The sequence below is a fragment of the Ictalurus furcatus genome, chromosome 4 (genome assembly GCF_023375685.1).
Source record: "Ictalurus furcatus strain D&B chromosome 4, Billie_1.0, whole genome shotgun sequence".
NCBI lineage: Eukaryota > Metazoa > Chordata > Actinopteri > Siluriformes > Ictaluridae > Ictalurus > Ictalurus furcatus.
Window position 1 is genome coordinate 9,165,765 of NC_071258.1, and position 24,875 is coordinate 9,190,639.

General features: G+C 40.0%; 1 protein-coding gene across 6 annotated transcripts in view; it reads right to left on the reverse strand.

The window, feature by feature from the left end:
• mical3a (microtubule associated monooxygenase, calponin and LIM domain containing 3a) overlaps positions 1–24,875 on the reverse strand; it is an 89,015-nt gene that overhangs the window by 11,952 nt on the left and 52,188 nt on the right. Inside the window, exons 20-38 of one of the 6 annotated variants that reach the window (XM_053622830.1) lie at positions 24,540–24,650; positions 23,055–23,144; positions 22,779–22,895; positions 22,447–22,545; positions 21,780–21,887; positions 21,231–21,417; positions 19,171–19,265; positions 18,000–18,078; positions 14,806–15,001; positions 14,310–14,554; positions 9,087–9,149; positions 8,121–8,201; positions 7,902–8,015; positions 7,674–7,765; positions 5,725–7,579; positions 5,506–5,600; positions 3,703–3,753; positions 2,881–2,988; positions 2,661–2,754 (exon numbers count right to left, since the gene is read on the reverse strand). In XM_053622830.1, the coding sequence (XP_053478805.1) occupies positions 2,661–2,754; positions 2,881–2,988; positions 3,703–3,753; positions 5,506–5,600; positions 5,725–7,579; positions 7,674–7,765; positions 7,902–8,015; positions 8,121–8,201; positions 9,087–9,149; positions 14,310–14,554; positions 14,806–15,001; positions 18,000–18,078; positions 19,171–19,265; positions 21,231–21,417; positions 21,780–21,887; positions 22,447–22,545; positions 22,779–22,895; positions 23,055–23,144; positions 24,540–24,650 (3,880 nt within the window). Of the gene's footprint in view, positions 1–2,660; positions 2,755–2,880; positions 2,989–3,702; positions 3,754–5,505; positions 5,601–5,724; positions 7,580–7,673; positions 7,766–7,901; positions 8,016–8,120; positions 8,202–9,086; positions 9,150–10,330; positions 12,378–14,309; positions 14,555–14,805; positions 15,002–17,999; positions 18,079–19,170; positions 19,266–21,230; positions 21,418–21,779; positions 21,888–22,446; positions 22,546–22,778; positions 22,896–23,054; positions 23,145–24,539; positions 24,651–24,875 lie in introns of those variants that run through there. The other 5 variants (XM_053622829.1, XM_053622832.1, XM_053622831.1 and 2 more) reach the window with 5 other exon arrangements.

The window sequence follows — 24,875 nt, forward strand, 5'->3', positions numbered from 1 at the left end:
AATAAGGATATATTAGAGATTTGTTACTGCACACACAGGCAAAGCTAGTCCAAGAAAAAAAAAAAAAGTCATGCATGTGTCTGAAAACAAACACCCACATCCACCCGCACCCATGTGCTGTAGAGTGTGCAGAATACGTTACATTGTATGTATGTATGGGTATACATGTGGTTAAATACAGACGTTGCATGTACACGACAAGTCTCAGAACAACAGAATGGGCACATAGATTTGCTGATGTGTGCTGCTGTGCCCTGCCACAGGCGCGGATCTGGGAAGGGGTTGTTGATTAGATGAACTATTTTAGCAATCGTTCGTTCTTTCATTTGATCTAACCAAGAAGAATGTATACATCTTGGATATTAAAATATAATCAAAATGGTAAAGACCAGTATATTCCATATACCCCCATAAGGCCACTTTATTTGATGACTTCTGATCATGCTGCAAATGCAATTTAAAGTCAATATGAAACGTTGATATAGTGTAGAGTATATGTTGGTCAATGTATAATAAATACAGTGATGCTTTAGTACATCCAGTGAGAGGGCACACAAATCTATGATAGACACAGTGAATCGGTTCCATGCAGCTGAAACACACACAAGGAGAAATCAGGAGAGATGATGTCACGGACAAAGACTTTTAACACCTACTAACATTATCGGCATGGATACCTGAGCGCCTCTTGCGCTGTTTAGGGCTAACACTAGAACCTTTATGTAACCCTTAAAGAGAGTGAAGGATAGACAGGTTAAGGAGCATCTTCAGAGATTCAGTTAAAAAGCACTATTTTCAGTTATGTGATAGACAGAGAGGGAGGGGATGAAACAAGAGCAAAATGATCAGCAAGGACAAAGTATTGTTCACCGACCACAACTAAAGTTGTTGAGCTACTGTAAATCTCTCAGTGTGTACAGTTTCATTTAAGCGTTACTCATGTCTGCAATTATAAACATTAAACCTATTCACGTAGGCCTCGTGAACCAACATTATTTATGGCCCTAAAAAAAAGAAAACAACCAGAATCGACTCAATCTGTCCCAGCGATTTTTAAATCCTTGATAGTCCCTTGTCATGTGCTTCTTTAAACATGAGTTGTATGTGAAGAACATATAAAAATATGGATAAAGCCACAATGAGTTCTAAACACACTTTCTTCCACACTGTGCTCTGCATCTGTACGGACTGAAGAGGTGAACACACAAAGCCTTGGCTTCCTGGAGCTCAGCTTACGAACATTTCTATCAGGCCTGTCACAATTCTGAAACCATGACTGATGATTGTCATCTGCATAACAGTGTTAATTAGGAGATTTTGTGTCTGGGGTATTAGTTTTTTTTTTTTTAAATATTCATAGTTACTCGATGGACAATTAAATAAATTATACTTCTTCTTACTGACTTTAGCCAAACCAAAGTTTTCAGTTTGTGTGGAGGTTTAAAACTAACGCTCTTCATTGTGGTGCAATACACCTCGGGGCTGTTACTATAGAGCACCAAAAAAGTTTTGTCTTTTTTTTTTTTTTGCGGAAAACTATTTGGATTAGAGAATTTCCAGTTGCACGAAATTGTTCTGCACGAAATTGTTCCGCACGATCTTTCACAGTGATGTTTGTTGGCAAACGAGTCCTTTTAGCTGTACTCATGTTCGATGCACGTGAATTGAAGAGGGTTTTGGCTGAATGTGCGTTGTGATTATGTCACATGACGCATCTTGGACAAACGTGCGGAAAATCTGTAATAGTTTAGGAAAATAGCAAGTTCCTCCGAATGTTGTGGGGTTTGCTTTATTTTGGGTTAATTCCTGCGATCACAAAATCACAAAATCCTGGAGGGACTCACTATAGTTAGAGTTACTGCATTCCAATTATAATTATAGTTAGAATAACATCTCGAATCATACTTTTTACGTCCGATTTGAAGAGAGAACTCTGCTGGTCACAGCCAAAACATTTGTTAATAAAGTTCATAAAGACTTTTCGATCCCCATTTCGATCCCCATTCCCCATATTTACAGACAGCCTTTAAAAATGCCTTTGACAAAAAAGAAGGTATTGAAATCATTCTCATGGCTGGATCGGGTTATGATGGACTTTAACAGGAAACATGGCGAGCACATCACACACTACACTGTTGCCAACCTTATTAACAAATTAAAAGACTAAGTGTTTCAAAAATTCAAAAAGACATCCACTGAAGAAGGCACAACCGACATGTTGCTGGCAAACACAGTCCCCCATGTATGGAGATTTTTGGGACAAAGTGTATACTGGTGCAGTGATTTCTGCTAAGTGCAATTGGGTGATTATGTAATAATTGTGACAGGCCTTTATACGCTACACATAGTTTAACCAATCATTTAAAAATAGACCAAAATGCACAATAATTTAATTTGAGCAGAGACTAACAAAATATTATAGCAAAACTAGCTTGAGGTTATTTGTTACAAATGAAACAGAACTGCAAACAGTGGTATGACTGTAGAAAACTGGGTAACGCTCTTATATTTCATGCAGTCTTTTAATAAAAAAAATAAATAATAATAAATAAAAAAACAAAAACAAAGATCATATCATAATACTGAATGTTAGATCTAAAGACCTGAGGCATGTACACAGAAGGTAAAAGTATTGAAAGGAAATGTAAAATGTGAGGTACCTGCTTCCCCTCGCAACGCCTTCTCCACCGCCACTCCCCTCTCCTCCAGCTGTCTCTGTTTCTCCTCCACCTGCTCTAACTGTCGCTGAATGATCTGAATGGTACAAACAGACCCATAATCAAGAGTCTGATTTCTCAGTTGACAACGACTAATTTTCTATTAAGTTTTCTAGTCGCTCTTCTGCTCTCTACATGTCCAAAATCACCAGTACAGTCTTACCTGAGCCCTGTGAAGCCTCTTCAGCTCCTCCTGCTTGGCCTGAAGCCGAGCTGCCTTCTGGACCTTGCGTGTGAGCTTGGCATTTAGTTCTTCCTCGGTGTACGTCTTCTGCAATAAAAAGAGAAACAAAGCATTAACCACGAACAAAAAGTGCAAGGAGAAGATAAGTTGGGTGTGAACTTTACAGGGCCAGTTCTTCATCTACATCACAAACTAACATCTGAAACAACCAGCTATGACAGGACCACACTAAACACAATGGCATCCAATTATTTACCATTCAGGGAAAAAAAGTTTAGTTCTACATTTGTATACGTTACACCCTAGCCATTGTGCCATATCAAGTGGAATCTGTAATTTATATATTATACACACACACATACATACATATACATGTATATACATATATGCATTATGATTTTTTTTATTGTGAAATATGCATTTATTCCCTGCTTTATAAAGCATAGATAAAGCAGATAATCAGAGAAGTAGAAAACAGAAGACAAGTCTGGAGAGAGGTGATGTTTGTGGCATCCATGTGGATTCAGCGTTCCCTACTCAGCCATGGAGAGAATGTGAGCCAGTGAAAAGTACAGTGCAGAATGTAGATCAGCTGAAAGCCTTTTGGAAAAATCAGGTGAATACAGATGCAGTTGCATCCTCCAGAAGTGGAAGGGCACCAGCGATTCATGCTTATAAAGAAGACTATTAGTAGTACAGTAATACAGTAACACAGAGAAATGTGGATCACAGTAGACAAGAGTTGAGTAACAGACTGAAGCATGCTCAGAGTGGGTGGACCGATGTGAATGAACACACTACCTTCGTGGCATATGATCTCTTGAACGCCAATGCATGAGGAACATAAACAGACTTGTAGGGGGGATAAAAATATAAAACACGAACAATGAAAAAACACAAAAACAAATGGTGTGAATGAATGGGTTAATGTTTAATTAAAATTTAAACAATGGCAACACACACAGACACAAAAACATTTACCCATGCTATACTGTCATTAGGTTGAATGTAAATGTACACAAACTGGGGGTATATTCTTAAGCAGAGGTGCCAACATCTACACTCAGGACATAGCATTTGCAATTTTTGCCCTATTTATTCGTGAGACAGCTGAAAGACGGGTACGTGAAAGACCACCATTTGTTTCTGGTACAGTTTGTTTTCAACCTGTTCCTGGAGAAAAATTTTTCAGGAAGGAGAGCTACCTTCCTGAAAACTGTAGCTCCTACTATAATCGTGCCCACCACGTTGATGTTCTTCCATCCATCTTCTATACCGCTTACCCTTTCTTCAGAGTCACGGGGAACCTGGAGCCTATCCCAGGGAGCATCAGCCAAGGCGGGGACAGTGCCAATCCATCGCAGGGCACAATCACACACACATTCACACACCCATTCCTACATTCATACCCATCATTTGGGCACGCCAATCAGCTTACCATGCGTAAGCTTACCAGTTTACCATGCGTGTCTTTGGACTGGGGGCGGAAACGGGAGTACCCGGAGGAAACCCCCGCAGCACAGGGAGAACATGCAAACTCCGCATACACATGGCCACGGTGGGAATCGAACCCCCGACCCTGGAGGGCCAACGTGCTAACCACTAAGCCACCGTGCGCCCCGTTGATTTTCTTGATCAACTAAAACAGGTGTGTTAAACCTGCAGGAAGGTAGATCTCAAGGAACAGGGTTGGTGACCACTCATCTAGGTGAACTTTGACCATGATGCTTGGACTTGCAAGCCAATAGAAACCAAGTGGGTCTGTGTGGACTGTTGTGAGGAACGTTGGCACCTCTGCTATAAGTAACGATCGTTTAAATCAATTAAAACAATTAAGAATGAATGCTCTAAATACTATTGAATTGCATGCTTGAAATGAAGTCAAAAGTTTAATCACAGACACAAGTGTTATCATTTGTGTCGAGAAAGGAACACTTCAGATTTTTTTTTATTATTCTTACACTCGATTGTGCAGATTGTGGTGCTTGATAGATTTTTGTATACAATAAAAACAAAATAATGACTCTTCGCTCTAAGTATTATTAATTAAAGCCTTAATAATTTAGCATATCCTCATAAATGCTACAGAAAATCTAAGTACTGCATCTGGTCCTGAGCTGCTCGACAATCACATTCGCATTGAAGGTAATGGATTTCTAATAGTGAATGCCATTAAAAACAGATTATTAAATTTGAAATTTGACGTGAAACTATTCGTTGAGCCAAATTTCTACTCCCTATCCCCAGTCATCCTAATTTTGTTCCAATCAAGAGTGTCAGAAATCCACTAGATTCAAATACAGTTACTGCTTCCTATAGAAATACCTTCTCTTCTTTACAGTATCTTGTGCCATATCTTTCTCCATTTTCACTACTGACATCTCTTTGATCCTTCTTTTGTCCACTTTCTCGTTTGTCTCTGCCTTGCTCCTTTCTTTTCCCTTCCTTTTTTTTGCTTTATCATTCCCCCCCCCCTTTCTGCTTCCTTGCATGTTTGTTCAAATCAGACAATAGCTCAAACAAGCTCACGTGTTTCCATGAAAGGCAAAATACCGAATCGATGCGAGAAAAACAAAAATCCCCGTAAAAGTTACATCGACTTACATCCGCCTTGGACTTCTGAGAAGATCTTTCCAGAACATCATCACAGGACAGATCCGAGTCCTCTGAAAAGCTGAGGTTTCTTCTCAAATGTAAATCTAACACAAGAAGAAACGGAATTTACACCATTTAAAAAAACAAAACAAAACAAAACAAAACATGAGTTGTTGAAGGTTTGGTATAATCCCAAACAGAAACGGATTTAACTTCTAAACCGCTCACCTGAGGACCTTGCCACAGGCGATCCTTTCTTCTTTCCTGAGTCTACTGTTGTGGAGCTAGAGGGTGTGCTCGGACAAGACTTGTCATCTTTCTTCTTCTTGTCTTTCTTGTAGCCAGAAAATACAGCTTTCCACAAGGACTTGTGTTTAGGTGGGGTCTCTTCTGTACCAGAGTGCTTGCTTTCATTTTTTGCCTTCTTCTCTTTCTTGTTCTTACGTGGAGAGAAAAGGGAGCTACGTTTTTTACTCTTTCCTCCTGTCGAACTCTCAGATGAGGTGACAGAACTGTCCACGCTCTTATTTAAAGGTGAGGTAAAGAATCGGTCAGGAAGCACCTCTGCTTGTTTTTTGCTCTCCAGGGCCTTCATAGCTGAAGACTTTGGAGAACTTGAGCGCTTCTTGTTTTTAACAGCTACATCCGAAACGTTCCAGGCTACTTTGGCCACAGCGCCCTTACTTGATTCAGCCTCTTTCATTTTATTAATCTGCTTGGACATGGCATCTTTAAGAGCTTGACTTTTCACCGATTTCTCCCTCTCCCTCATCCGCTCTTCAGCAATCTCCTTGGCTTCAGGAGAAAAGTGCTGGGGACCTTTCACCGATCTGGACACAAGACCTCCATGGATGTTGGGTTTCCCATTCTCCATAGCCAAAGCGAGGTGGAGGGGAGGCTTATTCACTCTGCTGGTGGGTGGGGTGTAAAATTTATCCTGCATGCTTGTGTCAGGGGTACGATCATCATACGTGTCCTCCACATCATCAGCAAATGGAATCTCGTCTACGCACTCCGCAAAGGATTTCCTCGCTTCTTCTCGGCGTGGTTTATTGGGCTCTTTTATCCTCATCACCACTGGGGGGTTAGTTCTGGGAGCAGCTACTGGAACATTCACAAATTTGTCCTGATCTGGACTGGTTGGCGTTTTAGCTTTGGCGGGTGCCTTCTCCACTTCAGGTTCCTCACTGGGTGTAGATAGTTTCTCCCAAGACACTTGAGGCTTCTTCTTCGTAAGAGTTGCTGGCTCCTCATTTGGTGGAGGTGGTGGAGGACTGGAAGGAGGCGTGAGCATGGTGGAGTCAGAGTTGTTAATGCTGTCACAGGTAGGCGTTTGAGTAGTCGTATAGCTATCGTTCAAACCCAGACCCGAGCTACTGCTCAGATCCCTCCTCTCTGAGCTACTACTCTTGGGTTCTACAGGAGAGATTACCTGACCCTCAACAGTAATATTGAGTCTGTGGATGACCGTGCGGCCTGTGAATGCTGGCTTCTCCGATATGGCTTCTGAGATCTGGGGTTTAGACAACACAGGTTCTGTGGTAGGGGTTTTAATAATGCTCTTCTCTACAGATTTGCTCCTATCCAGTGGGGTGAGCCCTAAACTCCTCCTAATTTCAGCACTCTTCTGCCAGAACTCTTCAATGATGTCAGTCTTCTTGACTGGTGTTTCTACTGTCACATCCTTTGCATTCAAAGATTCTGTGGTTATCCTCTCTGAGGCAGGTTTTGTCAGAGGAGTGGAAGTTACAGCAGGAACTGGTTGAGTCCTCACAGGAGAGCCTGAAGAGAGGGGTGAGGAGGGCTCCTGACATATTAGGGGCTGAGCACAGATTGGGGATAAGGGGTTGGCTGAAGGTGAGCAGGCACAAGACTCGACCGGGACAGGAGATTTGGGGATGACTGTATCTGGTAGGTGAGCTGGCTGGAAGCGGATAGGAGATACCACCGCAACAGGATTATTTGGTGTCTTAACCTGTGGTGATGGTGGGACCTCTCTTTTGGCATCATCAGGCAAAAAGGGCTCAGAAAAAAAGCGTGTGCCTGGAGATTTAATCAGCACCGGAGTCAATGTTTCTTTGACCTGGAGGTAGAAATGTCGACAAACCAATTAAGACATGGGGCAGCCTTGATACCGAGGTGAAAGATGAAGAAAAAACATAGCCGAATAACACTACCTCTTCAGCAGGTGTACTTGGCTTTGGGATCGGAGTGAGGATAACATCTACAATGATTTCCTTTGGACTAACAGACACCCGTTCTTTATGCTCTGAGAGAATAAAGCAAATAGAGATCTGGGTGTCTTTTTCCTTAGGAGTTAATACTATAAAGGATATACATATTAACATTAATGCACTACAATCAAACAAAATGGCATACTGTTCCAAGTTTACATCAAAGCGTACCGATTCTGGAAACTTCCTGTAGGCTCTCTGGCTTCCCAGTGTCTACTGGAAGAGGCTCAGGATCTTCAACATGCTGCGAGCGAGCTTCAGCTTCTGCATCTGAAGGGATGTCCTCTGTGGCACAGAAAACATATAACCGCTGTCACTCTCAATGTACTCGCATTATATAACACATAGGCATAGCAAACACTGATGCAATCCATCATTAGTGTGACGAACCTTCATCCAGCTCAGTGCCAGGCTCAATATCTGGGCTTCCTGCTTCAGCCACAGGCTCTTCCTCATCATCTACACAGGGCTCTGAGTCAGAGGGGAAAAAAGACGCAGAGGTGTGAGGTTATGTGTTTATGAGTTAGACAAGTGTAAAACAGCCACCAGCTCAAAGGTCTGTCAGGATGACCCACGAACTTAACCTTTATATACTGTAGGTGGTAATGTAAATGTAATGGAAATGATAAAGTGTTAGGCATGCACAACATTAAAAAAAAAAATGTATGTAAAAAAAATAATAAAAAATTTTAACAAATAATTACGTTCTGTATAATGTTACCCATGCCACAGTGATTAGTGCTTAGCTTTTGCACACGCTGATATCCATTTACAGATATGGGGAAATGGATAAGACTCGGTTTCAGCAGCTAGGGAGAGAGAGGGAAAAAAAAGACGCCCCCCTTCCACAGACCAGACTTAAGTGGTCACACTGATTTTAGACCTTACATATATCTTAATGTCTGTCTTGGAAATTAAAGCTATCGAACCATTTTTGATTTCAACACATGTGGTTACCAATATGAAAATGACAGCATCCAGAAAATGCCATACAACCTGTCCAAATACTGACTTCTATGGCTGTATTTATTTATTATAAGAAAATGAAGACCTTTAAAAGGCCCACCAAATTCTCTTTTTGAACTCTGTGCTGACTCAAAAACCCCACTATAATAGCTAATAAAGTTAATATTTAGGTCAGTAAGCAGCAGAGGATAGATATTGGACAGCAATTTTCCTGGTTAAAAAAAAGACTGTCAAATGGTTTCTGCATGCACAGTGAAATGACAGCTTCATCATGCAGCCAGTGTATCCGCCTGGGTGTGAATACATCTGTGTCACATGCTGTGCTCAGCTGCGTGTGTGTGCATATAGAGAGGTATATAGGGAGAGCTGCAGCTTTGGTTTTGGCACTACCTCCAGACATGGAGTCCAGCCAGGCTCTGACAGCCTCGTGCCGCACTGATTTGTGGGTGGGGGCTAAAACAATGAAATGAAAAAAGGTACATAATAAACACAACATATGAACAACACAACAAAAGAACAGAGCAAGGAGAAGAATGGTGCCTATTCTGGATGCACCATAATGAACATCATCAACTGGAGTGGTCAGGGAGGATGATGGATACAAATCATAATCAACAAATCAACAAAACCATAACATCCACATAATGAGAACAAAAAAATCTGAAAACACACAACACCACGTAATATGTATACAGAACACCATTGTTAGAAAAAAAGGAATATTAAGCGATGTGGATGGCATGAAAGACAGCAAATGCCACATTGTTTCTCAAACGCACACATGCAAAAACACTATTATGGCCCCGTGCGAGTCCCAGCAGCCAGGCAGTCCTCCAGACTGGGTTACCTGTGCAGGATACAGGATGGGTGTTCTGCGTGAGGAGTGAAGGAAGAGAGCCCGAATCTGAGCACTCCTCCTTTTCTCCCTCTGTCCCGGGGAGCACGAGGTCCACCAGTTGCAGGGTTTGATGAATTCGCAGGCTTCTGGCTGTTGAGTGTCATGGTTTGAAATTTCATGTGGGAAGTGTGATAACGAAAAAGAGGAGGAGGAGAAAGTCATAGAAGACACCGTGTGAAGATCAACATAAGTAGTAACAAAAGCAGGGTCGGGAGGGAGGGACAGATGGAAACAACGAAGAGAGAAAGAGAAAAGGAACAGGAGATTTTAGAGAACAGTTTGTATATAATACAGCTTCAGGAATAGTACAAGCATGCATTAATGGCCAAGGCTCCAGATTAACACTATGGGGACAATCAAAAAAACTGCACGGGATAATGTAAAAATGTTTTGGGTTGTTTTCAGCATAATATAATATAATAATATTGTTGCATAATGTTGCATGCATAAACATAATTTAAAAAGTGGATACTTCTAAGCCAGGGATATTAAACTAAAACTAGTGAAGGTCCAGCTACATGAGATACCTGGTGCACTTGGAGAGCAAAATAAATGCATACTTCTCTGTCTAGTTGTCTTTTAACATTTTGGGGTGTGTGTGTGTGTATATATATATATCTATATCTATCTATATATATATATATATATATATATATATATATATATATATATATATATATATATATATATATAAAATAGTAAAAATATTTTTTTTTAAAACATTTTTTTCCTTTTCTTGATGAGCTGCCTAAATGATTTATAGTGATTAATAATTTATATAATTTATAATGAATAACACATAAATGCAGTTGACATAAATGCTAATAAAAAATTTTTTAAGTAGATAATAATTTAAGAAAAACCTTCTGAGTCGCTGAATTATAGCCATTTTTAAAACAGATTTATTGGTTCTGCTACAGTATTCGGTATGGTGAAATTACTTGGCTGCAGTCAGCCAGTTGACATTCCCTGTTCTACGCTGTGGTTGTCGGATAGTTGTGTCAGTCCAGTGTTGGGATTCAAATGCTACACTCTCCTCTAATTCCCATGACAGTGATCAGAAAACGGATCTTTAGCTGCTATTGACAATTCAGCATTTTTTTTTTAAAGACTTGACGTGGATATCAGTGCGCCATCAGCTGAAAAGAAAATTGATGATGAGGTAAGAAATGGGAAAAAGTACACTATTAATACACTTTAGGCATAATTTTTTTAATCGCATCACTATGTGCTGATTAGATTACCTAGCTAACAGTCTGCTAATGTAGCTGGTGACACAGAGTGCCATCTGTGCTACTGGCACTTATACCTTGATTATTTAGATCATAACAATTGGCATCAAAAGCGCTCAAGTTCAGAGAATGAAGCAGTCTACATCATATGATAGAGCAACTTGAAATATGAAAGCATTCAAGATGCTATTAAACTGCCATTTCAAAAAAGTATTGTATATATAGTCAAGATAATCCATATAGATCCATATATATAGTTAAGATATTCCAAAAGTACAGTGCCCTCCACTAATATTGGCACCCTTGGTGAATATGAGCAAACAAGGCTGTGAAAAATTGTCTTTATTGTTTAACTAAAAAATTCACAAAAATACTCTGCTCTCATGGATATCAAACGATTGCAAACAAAACACAGGTTTATCAAAAAATAATCTTGTAGCCACTTCCCATTTTGTGAAGCTCAACAACCTTTTGCTGCACATCACAGCTATATTCCTTTGTTATGAATGACTAAGGAAATTTGACCTGTGTTACCTCATATTTATACCCCTGTGAAACAGGAAGTCATGGTTCAACAATTTCCTGTTCCTAGTCACCCAGGTGTACTACAAAAAAATTAAATATCAGTGGGAATATACTGTACTTCAAATATATTTTTCTCATATGTATTCATAGGATTGCCAATAATTGCTGAACACACATTTAACAAAGATATTTTTTGATAAACCTGTGTTTTGTTTGCAATTGTTTGATATCCATGAGAGCAGTGTTTTTGTGAATTTTTTGAACAAACGATCAAAAGGTTATGCAATAAAGACAATTTTTCACAGCCTTCATTGCTCATATTTACCAAGGGTACCAATATTAGTGGAGGGAACAGTAGCTAATGGTGTTATGGCAGTATTTCTGATACAAAGTTTCAAGAAAGAAGTTTCTGAAAAAAGTTATTCTGGAGCCTTGTTGTATGCAGACTAATATTTGGACAGACCAAACAAATTATAACACACCCACTCGAATTTTATTCAAACTTCATGTAAAAACTATAATTATTACGGTATATTAGTATAACCAAAAAAGGAAAATATCTGGACCTTGGCATTGCAGGCATGCTTAAATAAAATACTGAATTGTTAGACAGTAAAAATCAGCAGTTTGATGATTGGGTAAAAACAGCTCAGGTGAAAAGCTTGAGAGAAAAGAGCTTTTATTCCTGTGCTTTTTACAGCATCTGAATCCTTTAATGCAAAACCTGCACATTTCACACTTCTTCAGTTTTGACCATATTTGGATAGCATGCCGTCAGTATTCATGTGAGAGAAAAACCACTTAGAACCAAGATCAGTTTTAATGACAAAACATGATGAATGGACAAAGGCAGGTTACAAGGTGGGTTTTCTCCAGCCAGTGATTTTGTTACCGGTGTGTGTGTGTGTGTTCAAACGCATCCACAGGCAGATATACCTTTAAATGTACCCGTATCCTCTTCATCTTTCAGATTCTCCAGCCATAGAGCTGACTGGAGCTCCCTTTCCCAAGGGCAATACTCCCCCTCTGCCAGCCCACACAGTTACCCCAAACACACATACAATCACACACACATAGTGGAAGGATAGACAAATGAGTCAAACATACATGGAGAGGGTAACAAAACATTCGCCCACACAAACACAGACACAGAGGATTAAGAGGAGAGAGGGGTAAGTGGTGTTTCCACAGTACAGGGTAACAGACACTATGACAGACAGTATGATAAGACCCTTAGCTTCCCTCCTATTACACTTTCATGGCAACTTGATTATATTTGGTTTACTAAATACCAAAACTGTCAATAAACTAAACACTTTCAGAAATCTCCAGAAATCAGTCGGGCGGTTCTCAACGAACGGAGAGAACTGTAGAAAGCATGCAGGCTGCATCTATGAGAAATACTGAAGATATAATATGTAGTGTTTGAACAGATAATGGCATAAACTGAGCTTTGATATGTGTGGTGGTCTGGGAAAGCCCTCCACATGGTCAAATGTTGGTTTGGTTTGGTTTGTGGATGTCTGACCATGCACAAAGCGAGCTCCATGAAGACATGATTTGCCAAGGTTGGAGTGGAAGAACTTGATTGGCCTGCACAGAGCCCTGACCTCAACCTTTCTGAACACCTTTGGGATGAACTAGAATGCCGACTGCACCCCAGGCCTCCTCACCCAACATCACTGCCTCACATTTTGACAGCCGGTATCTGATTATAAGCCGAGTCGATTATATCTGGTTCGCGGCATCATTTAACTATCCAACAACTTAAACAAAGACTGCATGAGAACATCACACTTAGCTAGCAGGGTTTTCGATATTTTTAGGCAGATTAACTGTTTTGAAATAATCTCTGCGGACAAACAGCCAAAAGCACGGGTAGAAAGTAGCCTAAACAGAAATAGTTCTATGTTATTTGGTCAAATATATTTACACTTTCTTAAAATTGAAACAGAAAACCTGACTGTTTTGGCTGTTTTACAGAATATAGCCACAGCAACATCCGACAACTTTTCCCAGACCACCACAGATGCATGAATTCTCCTGATTACATTCTGCCAAAACAAATTATTTACCTGCACCACACATACACTACCGGTCAAAAGTTTAGACACACATTTTATAATAATAATAATAATAATAATAATAATAATAATAATAATAAAGTAACCAAAACTCTGGTATAACACAAATGGAACTATGGAAATTATATTGTGATAAAAAAATCCAAAATAAATCAAAATAATTTCATATTTTAGCATCTTCAAAGTAGATCCCCCCCTTTTTGCCTAGAATTTACACAAATGTATTCTAGGCATTTTCTCAACCGATTTCTTGAGGAATCTCTCTGAGATGCTTTTTAAACATTATTAAAGGAGTTCCCACCTACGCTGGACACTTATTGGCTGCTTTTCAGAATATTTCGCTCCAAGTCATCCATTTAAAAAAAGATATTTTTGTAAATAAAATGTTAGTTTTCTAATGAAAGAAATGAATATGTTGGCATGATTATTATTTCTGTCTACAACACCGATTTCAAACATTTAATCATACACCATCAGATCAAAAGGGTTTTAAGATCATGAGAAACATTTCAGTCGAGTGTCTACAAACTTTTGACCGGTGGTGTACATCTAAATATTGTTTATCATCACAAAATCAATTTCATAATTTCACAACTGTTCCTTATCTGGATATAAAATAATAATATTAGCTTAACTACGATAATGACAAGGACATACATAGAAAGGGAATATGAAATGGACAGAGAAATGGGAGAAGATTTAACACACAAACACAATCTCACCATGTCTTCGATTTTTCCTCAGTCATGCCACTTGCATATTTTTACAGCTTTTATTTGGGCTTGTGAAATGAACAGCTAGCATTTGTTCATACAACTAGTATACTGTTCTAGACCATATACAAACTGGTAATATATAATCAATATGAAATTACCATCGCTTGATTCTTCCTCTTCTTCCTCCTCCTCTTCTTCCTCCTCCTCCTCATCCTCTTCCTCATCTCCCTCGTCTTCTTCATCCTCTTCCTCCATTTCTCCATCCTTCCCCAGCCCAGCATCGCTGGGAGCCTTCAGTTTCGCATGGAGCTCTACGGCCTCCTTCCACGGCACTCCACCAAGGTCAGAGGACGCCGGTGGCTCCAGCTCCTCACCCTCTTCCTCCATGTCAGACTCAGAACTACTGGAGAGAGAGAGAAGAGTGCATATAATCAGTAGACTGCTAATTGTAATACCTGGCATATTTGCTTCTGCTACAAATTTAAATAAAAATACATTTGTGCTTATCATGTATTTAGTCATCCTGGTCATTTTAAATGGAAACTGGACCTATATTATACCAAAGAAAAAAAAACAGAATAAATGCCTATTTTGTGCGAAAGCTGTTCACTAGCTTCCGGAAGCTGTTAAAAAAGTGAAGCTTTCAGCACTCACCTGGAGCCCTCGTCCACATCCGTGCCTTTATCCAACACGCTGCTGAGGTTGTGCTCGGCCAGCGTCTCCTCAGGTACCTCCTCTAGCTCCTCCTCTCTCTGCATGGATAGTCGGTAGTTCTCCAGCTCAATGCGCTCAGGAGTTCCTTTAAGACGTTTTGCCACACTGGGCTCAGCCACACCATTCACCTCGGGAGCTGCAGGGGAGGAAGTTAGTTAGTTAGTTACATTTACATTTATATAGCACTTTTCTAGACACTCAAAGCGCTTTACATGGTATAGGGGGAGGGGGGTTTGTAGGGAATCTCCTCAACCACCAACAGTGTGTAGCATCCACCTGGATGATGTGACGGCAGCCATAGTGCGACATAATGCCTACCACACACCAGCGTGATGTAGCCAATTCAGAGATGGGGATTATTAGGGGGTCATGATAGAGAAGAGCCAATGGGGGAATTTCACCAGGACACCCAGGTTATACCGCTACTCTTTTACACCAAGTGTCCTGGGATTTTTAATGACTACAGAGAGTCAGGACTTCGGTTTAACATATCATCCAAAAGACAGTGCTGTTTTTACAGTATAGTGTGACTATACTGGGATATTAGGCCCCACACAGACCACAGGGTCAGTACCCACCCGCTAGCCTCATTAATACCACTCCCAGCAGCGACCTTAGCTTTCCCCAGGAGGTCTCCCATCCAGGTACGGGCCAGGCTCAACCCTGCTTAGCTTCAGTGGGACACCAGGTGAGAACTGGAGGGAGATTTGGCTCATGGTGGAGGGAGTGATGCGGTTTAATTTTGGACATAAGACCCATATTGGGGGCACTGGAGATGAAGATTCTGTGTACAACCATCTCCAGTCTTCATATACAGGATTGGCTTAGCTCTAGATTTTCTTCAAGACATTGTGAGATAAATCTAGAACAGCTCATGTCTACCCTGGAAGTAAAGACTCCGAAATAAGAGATATTTGAGTAATAAATTTAAGGAAACTTTTTTTGTTCGTATATATTTCTGGTAGACTTGGTATTATGTTCATCCTGATATGTTTAACTCAGCATCATCTTTAAATGTTGAAAACATTTATCTAAAGATTCCATTTAATAGAAAAAGACAAACACAAGCTCAGTGTTTCAAAATGTATTGTATGTGATTTATTAGCCTATACCATTTAATAGCATATATTAAGGATATTATTAAATATTACATATTTGATAAATACAAGATATCAGCTACCTTGCCTTTTTCCCATCCTACAAAGCAATGTTTCATGATTAATGTATCAGTGGCTGAACTTGAATTATTATTATTTTTTTTTTAAAGATGTATGGTGTATGAGGGATAAAAGCATGACATGTCTGCTCTATGAGGCCAATAATAGGAATATAAAAGATATTTAGCTGCCCCTTAACTACAAATGTATAAAATTACATAATTAATAACAATTATGAAGAAAATACCTATCAAAAAAAAGTTAAACCGTAAGAATGTGAATGTGCTGGTGAACAAGCATGGTATGGAGCAGCATGATCTGAATCTAACACAATGAACATTATGATCTAATTTAATTTTCAACTTAAAGCCTACAGATATTTGAAAGCAGTAGTCTAAATAAGTTACTACGCTGGAGTTACGTGACCTGAGATTAACTGACAACATCTTTTTAACATCTAACAACATATTATTGGAATATAAGAACCAATATGATATTTTTAATATTAAATCTCTCAAATGTGGAGTGCATAAGGCACGCTAAAGAACACTAATACACTTTCTTACTTTGTATCATATATAGGTATTCAAAATGAAATTACTGCTTTACAAAGTCAACTCTGATATTTCAATTGATCATAACAAGCCAAATGATATTTGTACTTATTTTATATTATTTATAAATGAACAATGTGTTATAGGAGGTTTTTATTTGTTTTCACGTTTCCCAGTAAATTTCCAGTCCAACAAATGACGGAAAAAGAAAACTGCATGGAAGGGAATGCAGGAAGGGATCGGAAATGCGCACACACACATACACACACCACGAACAAGACAAAAAGCATGACGGGCTGTGGTTAGAGGTGAAAAGCACGCACGGATGCCGGCTCTAGCTCGGCAATCAGCTGCTCTGATAGGACTGGGGAAAGGTAAAGCTTACAGAGTGATTCGATCACACACACACCGAAACAAGCACATCATCATACAGCTTCAGTTACTCATAGTTACAGGTAAAGAACCACAAGCACTAGTCAGGCAGGCACTATAGAGGAAGATGTTTGAAGAAAAAATGTTCCAGCAACAGAAAAGTCTAAAAGGGGTAACAATGTAAAAAGTAATATTTATATAAAATAACTGCTGCATATTTGTACTGCATAAAGACACCGTGCATGCAAAAATAATGCTAGTCAAAAACCATAACAGACAGTTTTCACTCATTTTCTATTCATTTAATCTATTTTACTATTCTAATATGATCCTTCATGTGCTATAGAGCCTTAATATAAAACACTAGTTGTACTTTTAACTGTACTTTTTCTAACACTAACTGTACTTTTAATATGAATCGTTTACCTGGGAATGTGAATGTAGTGTAACTTTAAAATGTATTATGAACTTTAAAGAAAATGTAATGGTCCATTATTATTAGCTGTCCAGGTACATACTAAATAGATACTAAAGGTACAAAAGATGCACCCTTATTCAGAAATCCTAGTCACAAGCAACAGTACAGTTTAGTTACTTCACTCGAATAAGTTGAGTTATCATGCCTTATTTTAGAATTCTGAATTACACACACACACACACACACACACACACACACACACACACACACACACACACACACACACACACGCTACTGAATTAAATGAAATTTAATTAAACACAAAAAATGAAGGCCTGAATCTCTTCAGAATAAACACACTGAAATAAGCTACAAGTTCTGTAGCATAGTGTTTTGCAGCTCATCCAGAGGCTTGGGGATAAAGGTAAAAGAAGGGTGCATGCTAGAAGATATTGAGCAGCAGGTTGAGAGTGAGGCAGGAGAACAGGTAGAGACAATAAGTGAGGAGGAAGGCTAAGGGACAGTGTGCCATCTGATGGCCAGTCCAGGACATGGTGCGGCGCAGTGAGCGCATGGAGCCCCCCACCCTGGGAACGGGGCGCAGGGCAGCAGCAAGAAAGGAAAGGCGGGTACCTGAGGGCCCACGCTCCACCGGACATGGAGCCCCAGGGGCATCCACGCTGGTTGCAGGTATCACTGGTGCCTGGGATACCTGAGGGACCAGAGAAAAAAATAACACTGAGCTGAAACACATAACACATACTGACTTCATTCAAACAGTCAGAAATTCAAGAAGCCATTTGTCGAAAACTTTGACATGGAAATAAGGCACAACACAGAATTCTACGCCCAACAATTGTTAACATTGCTTCCTCACAGGTACAGGTCCCTGGTTCATTCCTGAACTCAGGGTACTCTCTGTGTGGAGTTTCACATTCGGGTAAGTTTCCTCTGGGTTATCCGGTTCCCAAAAACATGCCAGTGGGTGTGTACTGACTATTCTAAATTGCCCCTAGGTATGAATAAGTGTATGGACTAGTGTCCCATTCAAGATATAGTCCCACCTCATGCCTCAGCACTTTCAGTGATAAATCAGTGGTTATGGCAAATGAAACATCTTCCTCTTCATGAAGCCATTGCATGCTTGGCCCTCATTTACATACTGTTAAACAGTTGCTATGATTGAATGAATTGAAGTCAAACATAATTATTCACCAGCTCTGTTCCATTCCCGGACCTCTCACTAAAATTGGTCTGGCCACATAATTGGTTCTGCTGCCATCCCTAATAACTCAACTGCTAGTAAACCAGCTAACATTTGTCGTAAGAAGACATGTGGAGTTGTGGTATCAGAGTCTTGATTTTATATAGTCATTCTCAGCTATTTATTTAACTGGATCCGATCACGTCAAAACCATTTTGTTTAGCGTCAACACAAGCAAACTTAGCTGGCTTTACTCGCAAGATCTGCAGTTAAAGGTTTTCATCCAGTTACCTCATTGACCTCCTCTAATAATTTGTACATCGAATGTGATGGATTCAAGTCATTTGAGTTTGCTGCGTGACATCACAAACTGAACTTGGACGCAGCACTGTCATAGTGAGAAAGTGAAATGAAAAGGGGGGGGGGTACTTTTGTGGTGTGTTAACAAATGTATCAACCATTTCAGGAAAATAAACCATGTTAAAAAAATGTAAATAAATAAATAAATAAATAAATAAAAGCTGCTCAGGAATACATTATAATGCATCCATACGCATGCAAATATATACCTCAAAACATTAAAATGGTATGGATCTTTACCTTTGGCTGGAGAGGAGCAGCAGGAGGAGCGGGTCTCTTCCTCTGAGCCTGCCCAGACAACCGGTAACAGTAATGCGGCTTACAGTAAAACTTCCCTACAACACACACACACACACACACACACACACACACACACACACACACACATTCAGTGCATGTATAACATGTTAAGCAAAATTCCCCAAAACAGAACTTCCTTTGGAGTGCAATGTCTTGTACACTTTTGATGTTGTCTATATGCTCCTTGCTCTGTGCCAAGTGGGAAGTCTCTAAACAGTGTGTTCTGAAGGAGGGGTCAATGCAGAAAAATCAGCACTCTGTCCGAGTCAACAATACACCACTGTGTTTGAAGACAAAGGAAATCTTATGATGCCACATAGTGAAAAAGTGAACAGAATGAGTAAGTGAGAAAATGACTAACTGGGAGCCTGAAAATGTAACAGTTCCCATGGCAGCATTCATTTAAAGTAGAACTGCATTATATTCTTGCCTGAGTCTCCATAAGTATCCTTAAAGGTGCAGTTTGCAATGTTTAAAAGTATTCCAAGATCTCTAAGAATCACATATTTTTCGATAGCTCAGAAAATCTGTGATCTGCCATATGGACATGCGGTGGACACAAATAGATGACTCATTTCAGGCCTCAGTTTTCCTTTTTTCGAGCCTAGAAATTAGCTCCGCCCACAGCCACAACAGAGCTGCACAGCCCTGCTGCTTTTCCTTTAAAGTCAACTCACATATAGTTTCACCAGAAGGGGGAGGTTAGGTGCAGAAGGGAAGAAGGCTCGTCATTGTTGTTGCGCTTGCAATTTGCCTCATAATCAACAAAAAAAAGCTTTAAAAATCACAAACAGTCCATTTCAAAGTAGCCCTTTCCCCCCAAATACTCTGATGCCATCCAGTTTGAATTTTCTGCACTTCAGTATTCATTATTTCAGTTCAACTCTAATGTATCTATGGCTATTAATAAAAAAATAATAATTAAAAACCATGTTATTCTTTAACAAAGAATGAGTGATCAGGGGCTCACTGCTGCTGCATCGCTGAAGTGTACTCTTCCTGCAGGAGAAGAATAAACTTCTCTCCATTTGATCTATAAGATTGTCTGCTGCGTTTTATTTGGGGAATAGGGGACATTCTCAGACAAGTCTAAAATCTTTAAAATGGTCATCAAGGTTTGTGACACGGGAGGACAGGACAGGACAGAGGACATTATGTTTTGCAGTTTCTCAGTAACATGACAACATGTCTTATTAATTCCAAAAGAGGCTCATTAGGGAATGACTGTTATTTTGTTTATGTGTTTTGGCCCCCAACCACCACCCGCCCAATTTTTTCCCTAATTTAATTCCCACTCACCACTTAAGTCTCCCCATCATACAACAGCTACCAACTGGGGAGGTGACGGCACGGAGGAAGCATTTGAAGCCCCCAACTACATCTTTTTGAACTGCTGGCAGCGTACAACACTTTGACGTAAGTGCTACCCGCCTTCTGGATACGTGAGCTCACAACTGGCTAGTGTTGCTTTGAATGATAGAGGAAGGGAAGAGAGTGTGCCACCCCTCCCATCCAGAGAGCACGGACAATTCTGCTCTCTTGGACTCCTGGATGATAGTGCTAACACTTTTCTGTTGTACCACTCAGGAGCTGAGAGAAAGAATAGCTGCTGTAAGGTAAGTGATTACAGGAACTAACTTGATTCATTGGTGTTCCACAACATCAAATGTAGCAATAAATGGGTAAAAATATGCCATGTCATTCACTATTAAATTTAATTGTGCAATATTTGGCAAATTAATGTGGTATTTGAGAAATAACACACTTTGGTATGTGCTGTTTAAAAAAAAAAAAAAAAAAAAAAAAAAAAACAACCTTGATTATATTTGTATAATGGCATGCCCCAAAGTGTTTGCTTCCTTACTTGGTGCTATATGTAACATCACGTCTTTCATCGTAATTTACACACTGGACACACACAGAGGTTTGTACAGGCCTATGCATACTAGCCAGGTGATGTTTGCATATGAATCTGGATTACATAAGTCATGATGGCGTACCATCCTCCACATCGAAGGCGTAGGACGACAGTCTCAGAGTGGTGCCGCAATAGTCGCACTTAAAGCAGCTGCGGTGAAAGAACTTGCCCTCCGCACTCAGTCGCTCCATCACATACACACGCTTCCGGCAGAAGAAACACACGTCGCTGCCTCCAATGTTCTGAGGAAACTCCTTCCGCAAGGAACCCTGTAGGAAACACATACACACACATTACAGGCATAGATCTACGGCAAAGCTGATGGCAGATCAGTGCTCCAGCTCAGCAGTGAACATTAAACAGAACAAGCTCACAGAATTGAAGGAGAACAGTCTGCGGTTAGGTATTTATTTAAAAAAAATTATTAAAATAAACACTGGGTAATGGTAAAAAGTGGATAGAAGAAATAAAAGAATAAGTGAAAGGTGGGATTTCTGAAACGTGTCACCAGAACTGCAGAAAGAGCACACTTAGTACAGGGAAAATTCATGTTACAAGAAAAAGTCGATCACAAATTTCTAAGCCGGGTGCTATATACGCATGACATCAGTACAGCACCCAGAGTTCTTACCAGTTCCCTCTTATCAAGATGGCTCCAGCAGTCCTCCTGAGGCTGAAGCTGACTGGCTATTTGCTCAGCCAACAAGCTCACGCCGCCTGTATACATCTTTACATAACGCTATAACGGAATACATATAAAAGACAAAGTGAAAGAGATGAAGAATGGACACGGAAAAGAAAAGGCAAAAGAGCACAAAGTTTGAAGCCAGAAATGAAAATGATGTTATAAAAAAAAAGAAAAAAAAAGTGGGCTGCGTGATTGCAACTCCTTAAGGCAATACTGGTGTTACGAATGATTAAAAAGAAACAAAAGGTGTGTTTGGTTGATCAGGTGTGTAGATGAGACAAGGCACACTGTGGTCAATCGCACATACAAAACACTAATTTAACGAAGAAAAATCATCAGACTAGTAGATCTCTTCACTCTCGGCTACCAAAGCAGGCTTCAGCACACACACACACCAACGCAGACTTCCATAACCTATATGTAAAGACATCCGTATTATTACTGCACGTTAGTCTACTACACGCACGAATCTCACAATGCGGTCAGTACGTTTAAAAAAATAAATAAATAAAATAAATAAATAAAAAGTGCACAGGCTGATTCTGCTGTGAAAGTGCGTGTGGGAGTGAGTTAATGACAGAAACCCACAGCCACGCGAGCAGCAGGCTACCTGTCGGTTCAAGGAGTGTGAGGTGAGCTGAGGATCAGCGGACATCTCCTGCTTTCTGTGCCACTGCTCGATAAGAAAGCGCGAGGGCTTTTTCTTAAGCTCCACAGGACAGAGAGAGGGAGGGGGAGCATTAGATAATAGTGGAACATGGGAAAATTGAAGAACACAAGTCAAGCAGGTAGGAAGGAAAAAAAGGGAGCCTGTTCTCTAATTCACTGCATGCTTCATCAGTGTGCAGAATATTACAGTGTGGCTCTGCAGATAGATCATCTAGTGATTTTAACTGGATAGCGTCACAGTATGGTGTTTGAAACACAGTATGGAGAGGTCACCTTGGGTCTAGCAGGCTTTTCTTTGAACAGAGAGGATAACCTCTCGGCTCGCTCCTGGATGCTAGGGATGTGTATAGGCACTTGATCATCAGAGCGCAATGGCAAACTCTGTGCGTCCTGTAGAACACAAGCACGCTGCGGTCACCACATGACACAAACTGTAAACTGTGGGCTGTAGCTTTGCAGCAAGCTGATCTAAAGAAATCTAAAGCCACTGTAAGGTTATAAAAGTATGTCAGAGATTCATGGGGTTCATGCACAGCAGCCATGCTGTACCTCCTGCTGAGGGTCAGGGGAGCAGGACGGCTGTAACCCACGGCTCAAAAGCCACTGCTGAAGAAAGAAGCGTGACGGCTTTTTCATCGGCTCCAGTGGAAGAGGAGATGAGAGGAAAAAAGGGGAGAGACAGAAGGAAAAAAGTTACAGCTGAAAGCGGAAAGCAGAATGCTGTCGGTGCTTTGGAGGAGAACGTGCGATAACTTGGATGCAATCGGATATGATTTTCCAAATATACACAGTATATGGCTCCAGTAGCGTTGAAAAGGATCAGGTTGTGACTTTTCATGAACATTACGAGAAAAAGACGCTCAAATCCAGAACTTAATGGTTCTGAAGAGACCTTAACTATTCCAAGAGCATTGTTTACGCGGTGACTTTGCTGTTCAGACATTCCCACTTCAGATTTTGGCCTGGATTTTCTCGTTACTTTAAACGAGCCGGAGTGACGAAACAGTGCTGGCACTACAGTACGTCCCATATCACAACATGTACACTATACCGGTCAAAAGTTAAGACACACTCATTCTTTTTTTTTTTAGTTTTTCCCCCACATTCTATAATAATTATAATAATAATAATAATAATAATAATAATAATAAAGTCATCCAACTCTGGAATAACACAAATGGAGCTATGGGAAATATGTTGTGATAAAAAAATCCCAAATAAATCAAAATAATTTCATATTTTGAGACAAAGTAGACACCCTTTTTGCCTAGAATTTCCAAAAATGTATTCTTGCCATTTTCTCAATCGACTTCTTGAGAAATCTCCCTGAGATGCTTTTTAAACAGCATTAAAAGAGTTCCCACCTACGCTGGACACTTATTGGCTGCTTTTCAGAATATTTCGCTCGAGTCATCTGTTTAAAAAAATATTGTTTTGTAAATAAAATGTTATTTTTCTAATGAAAGCAATGAATATATTGGCAGGATTATATTTTTGTCTACAACACTGATTTCAAACATTTAATCAGACACCTTCAGATCAAAAGCTTTTTAAGATCATGAGAAACATTTCAGTCGAGTGTCTCCAAACTTTTGACCGGTAGTGTATATAGATGCAAATGGGTGCAAATGAGCACATGCTTCATACAAACAATAAAAAATAAAGCTCAAACCATGAAAATCAGATGTTTGGGAAGCATCTGACATGGTGATCAAAGGAGGATTTATATGGATCTATGAGATTTTAATGCATTTCCTTGACAGATGACTTGATAATAGGTGTAATTTTCACCATAAAATGTCAGGCTGTTAGAAATGTCAGGTTTGAGTTCGATGAGGATTTTGTCCTGCTCAAGTCAGGTTTGAATTTGGTTGGTCGTGACGGACTGGGCGTGGACAAACGCAGCTGTGGTTAGGTTGCATCAAATATGTCGAAAAGTCTTTCAGACTAATCAAAAAACCAACCAGGACCATGCAGGACTAAGAGCGAAAATAACGCCAAAGAATTTGTCAATCCGTCATTGTATTGCTCTACCTGGGGTTTGTCAGGCTTGTCGGACTGCCCTGTCAACTTAGCGGCTAGCATCTCAGCTCTTTCCTGAACGTTAGTGACATGGGCGGGCTCCACACATCTGAGCTCACTTTCCTGTGGAGAAAGCAAGTGTGTGCAGGCAGAGAAAATTCACCTCATTCACATTATACCCAGTAACATAGACAGGATTCTAGTCGAGCAAACAGTCTGATTCAGTCTCTAGGCTAATCAGGTGTTAGTGGTCATGCTCTGCAATCAGATTTGTGAAACATTCACTTGCAGAAAAATGAAATCTATAAAAACTGAGCTTGAACTCATCGTAAGTCATGCCATTTTTCT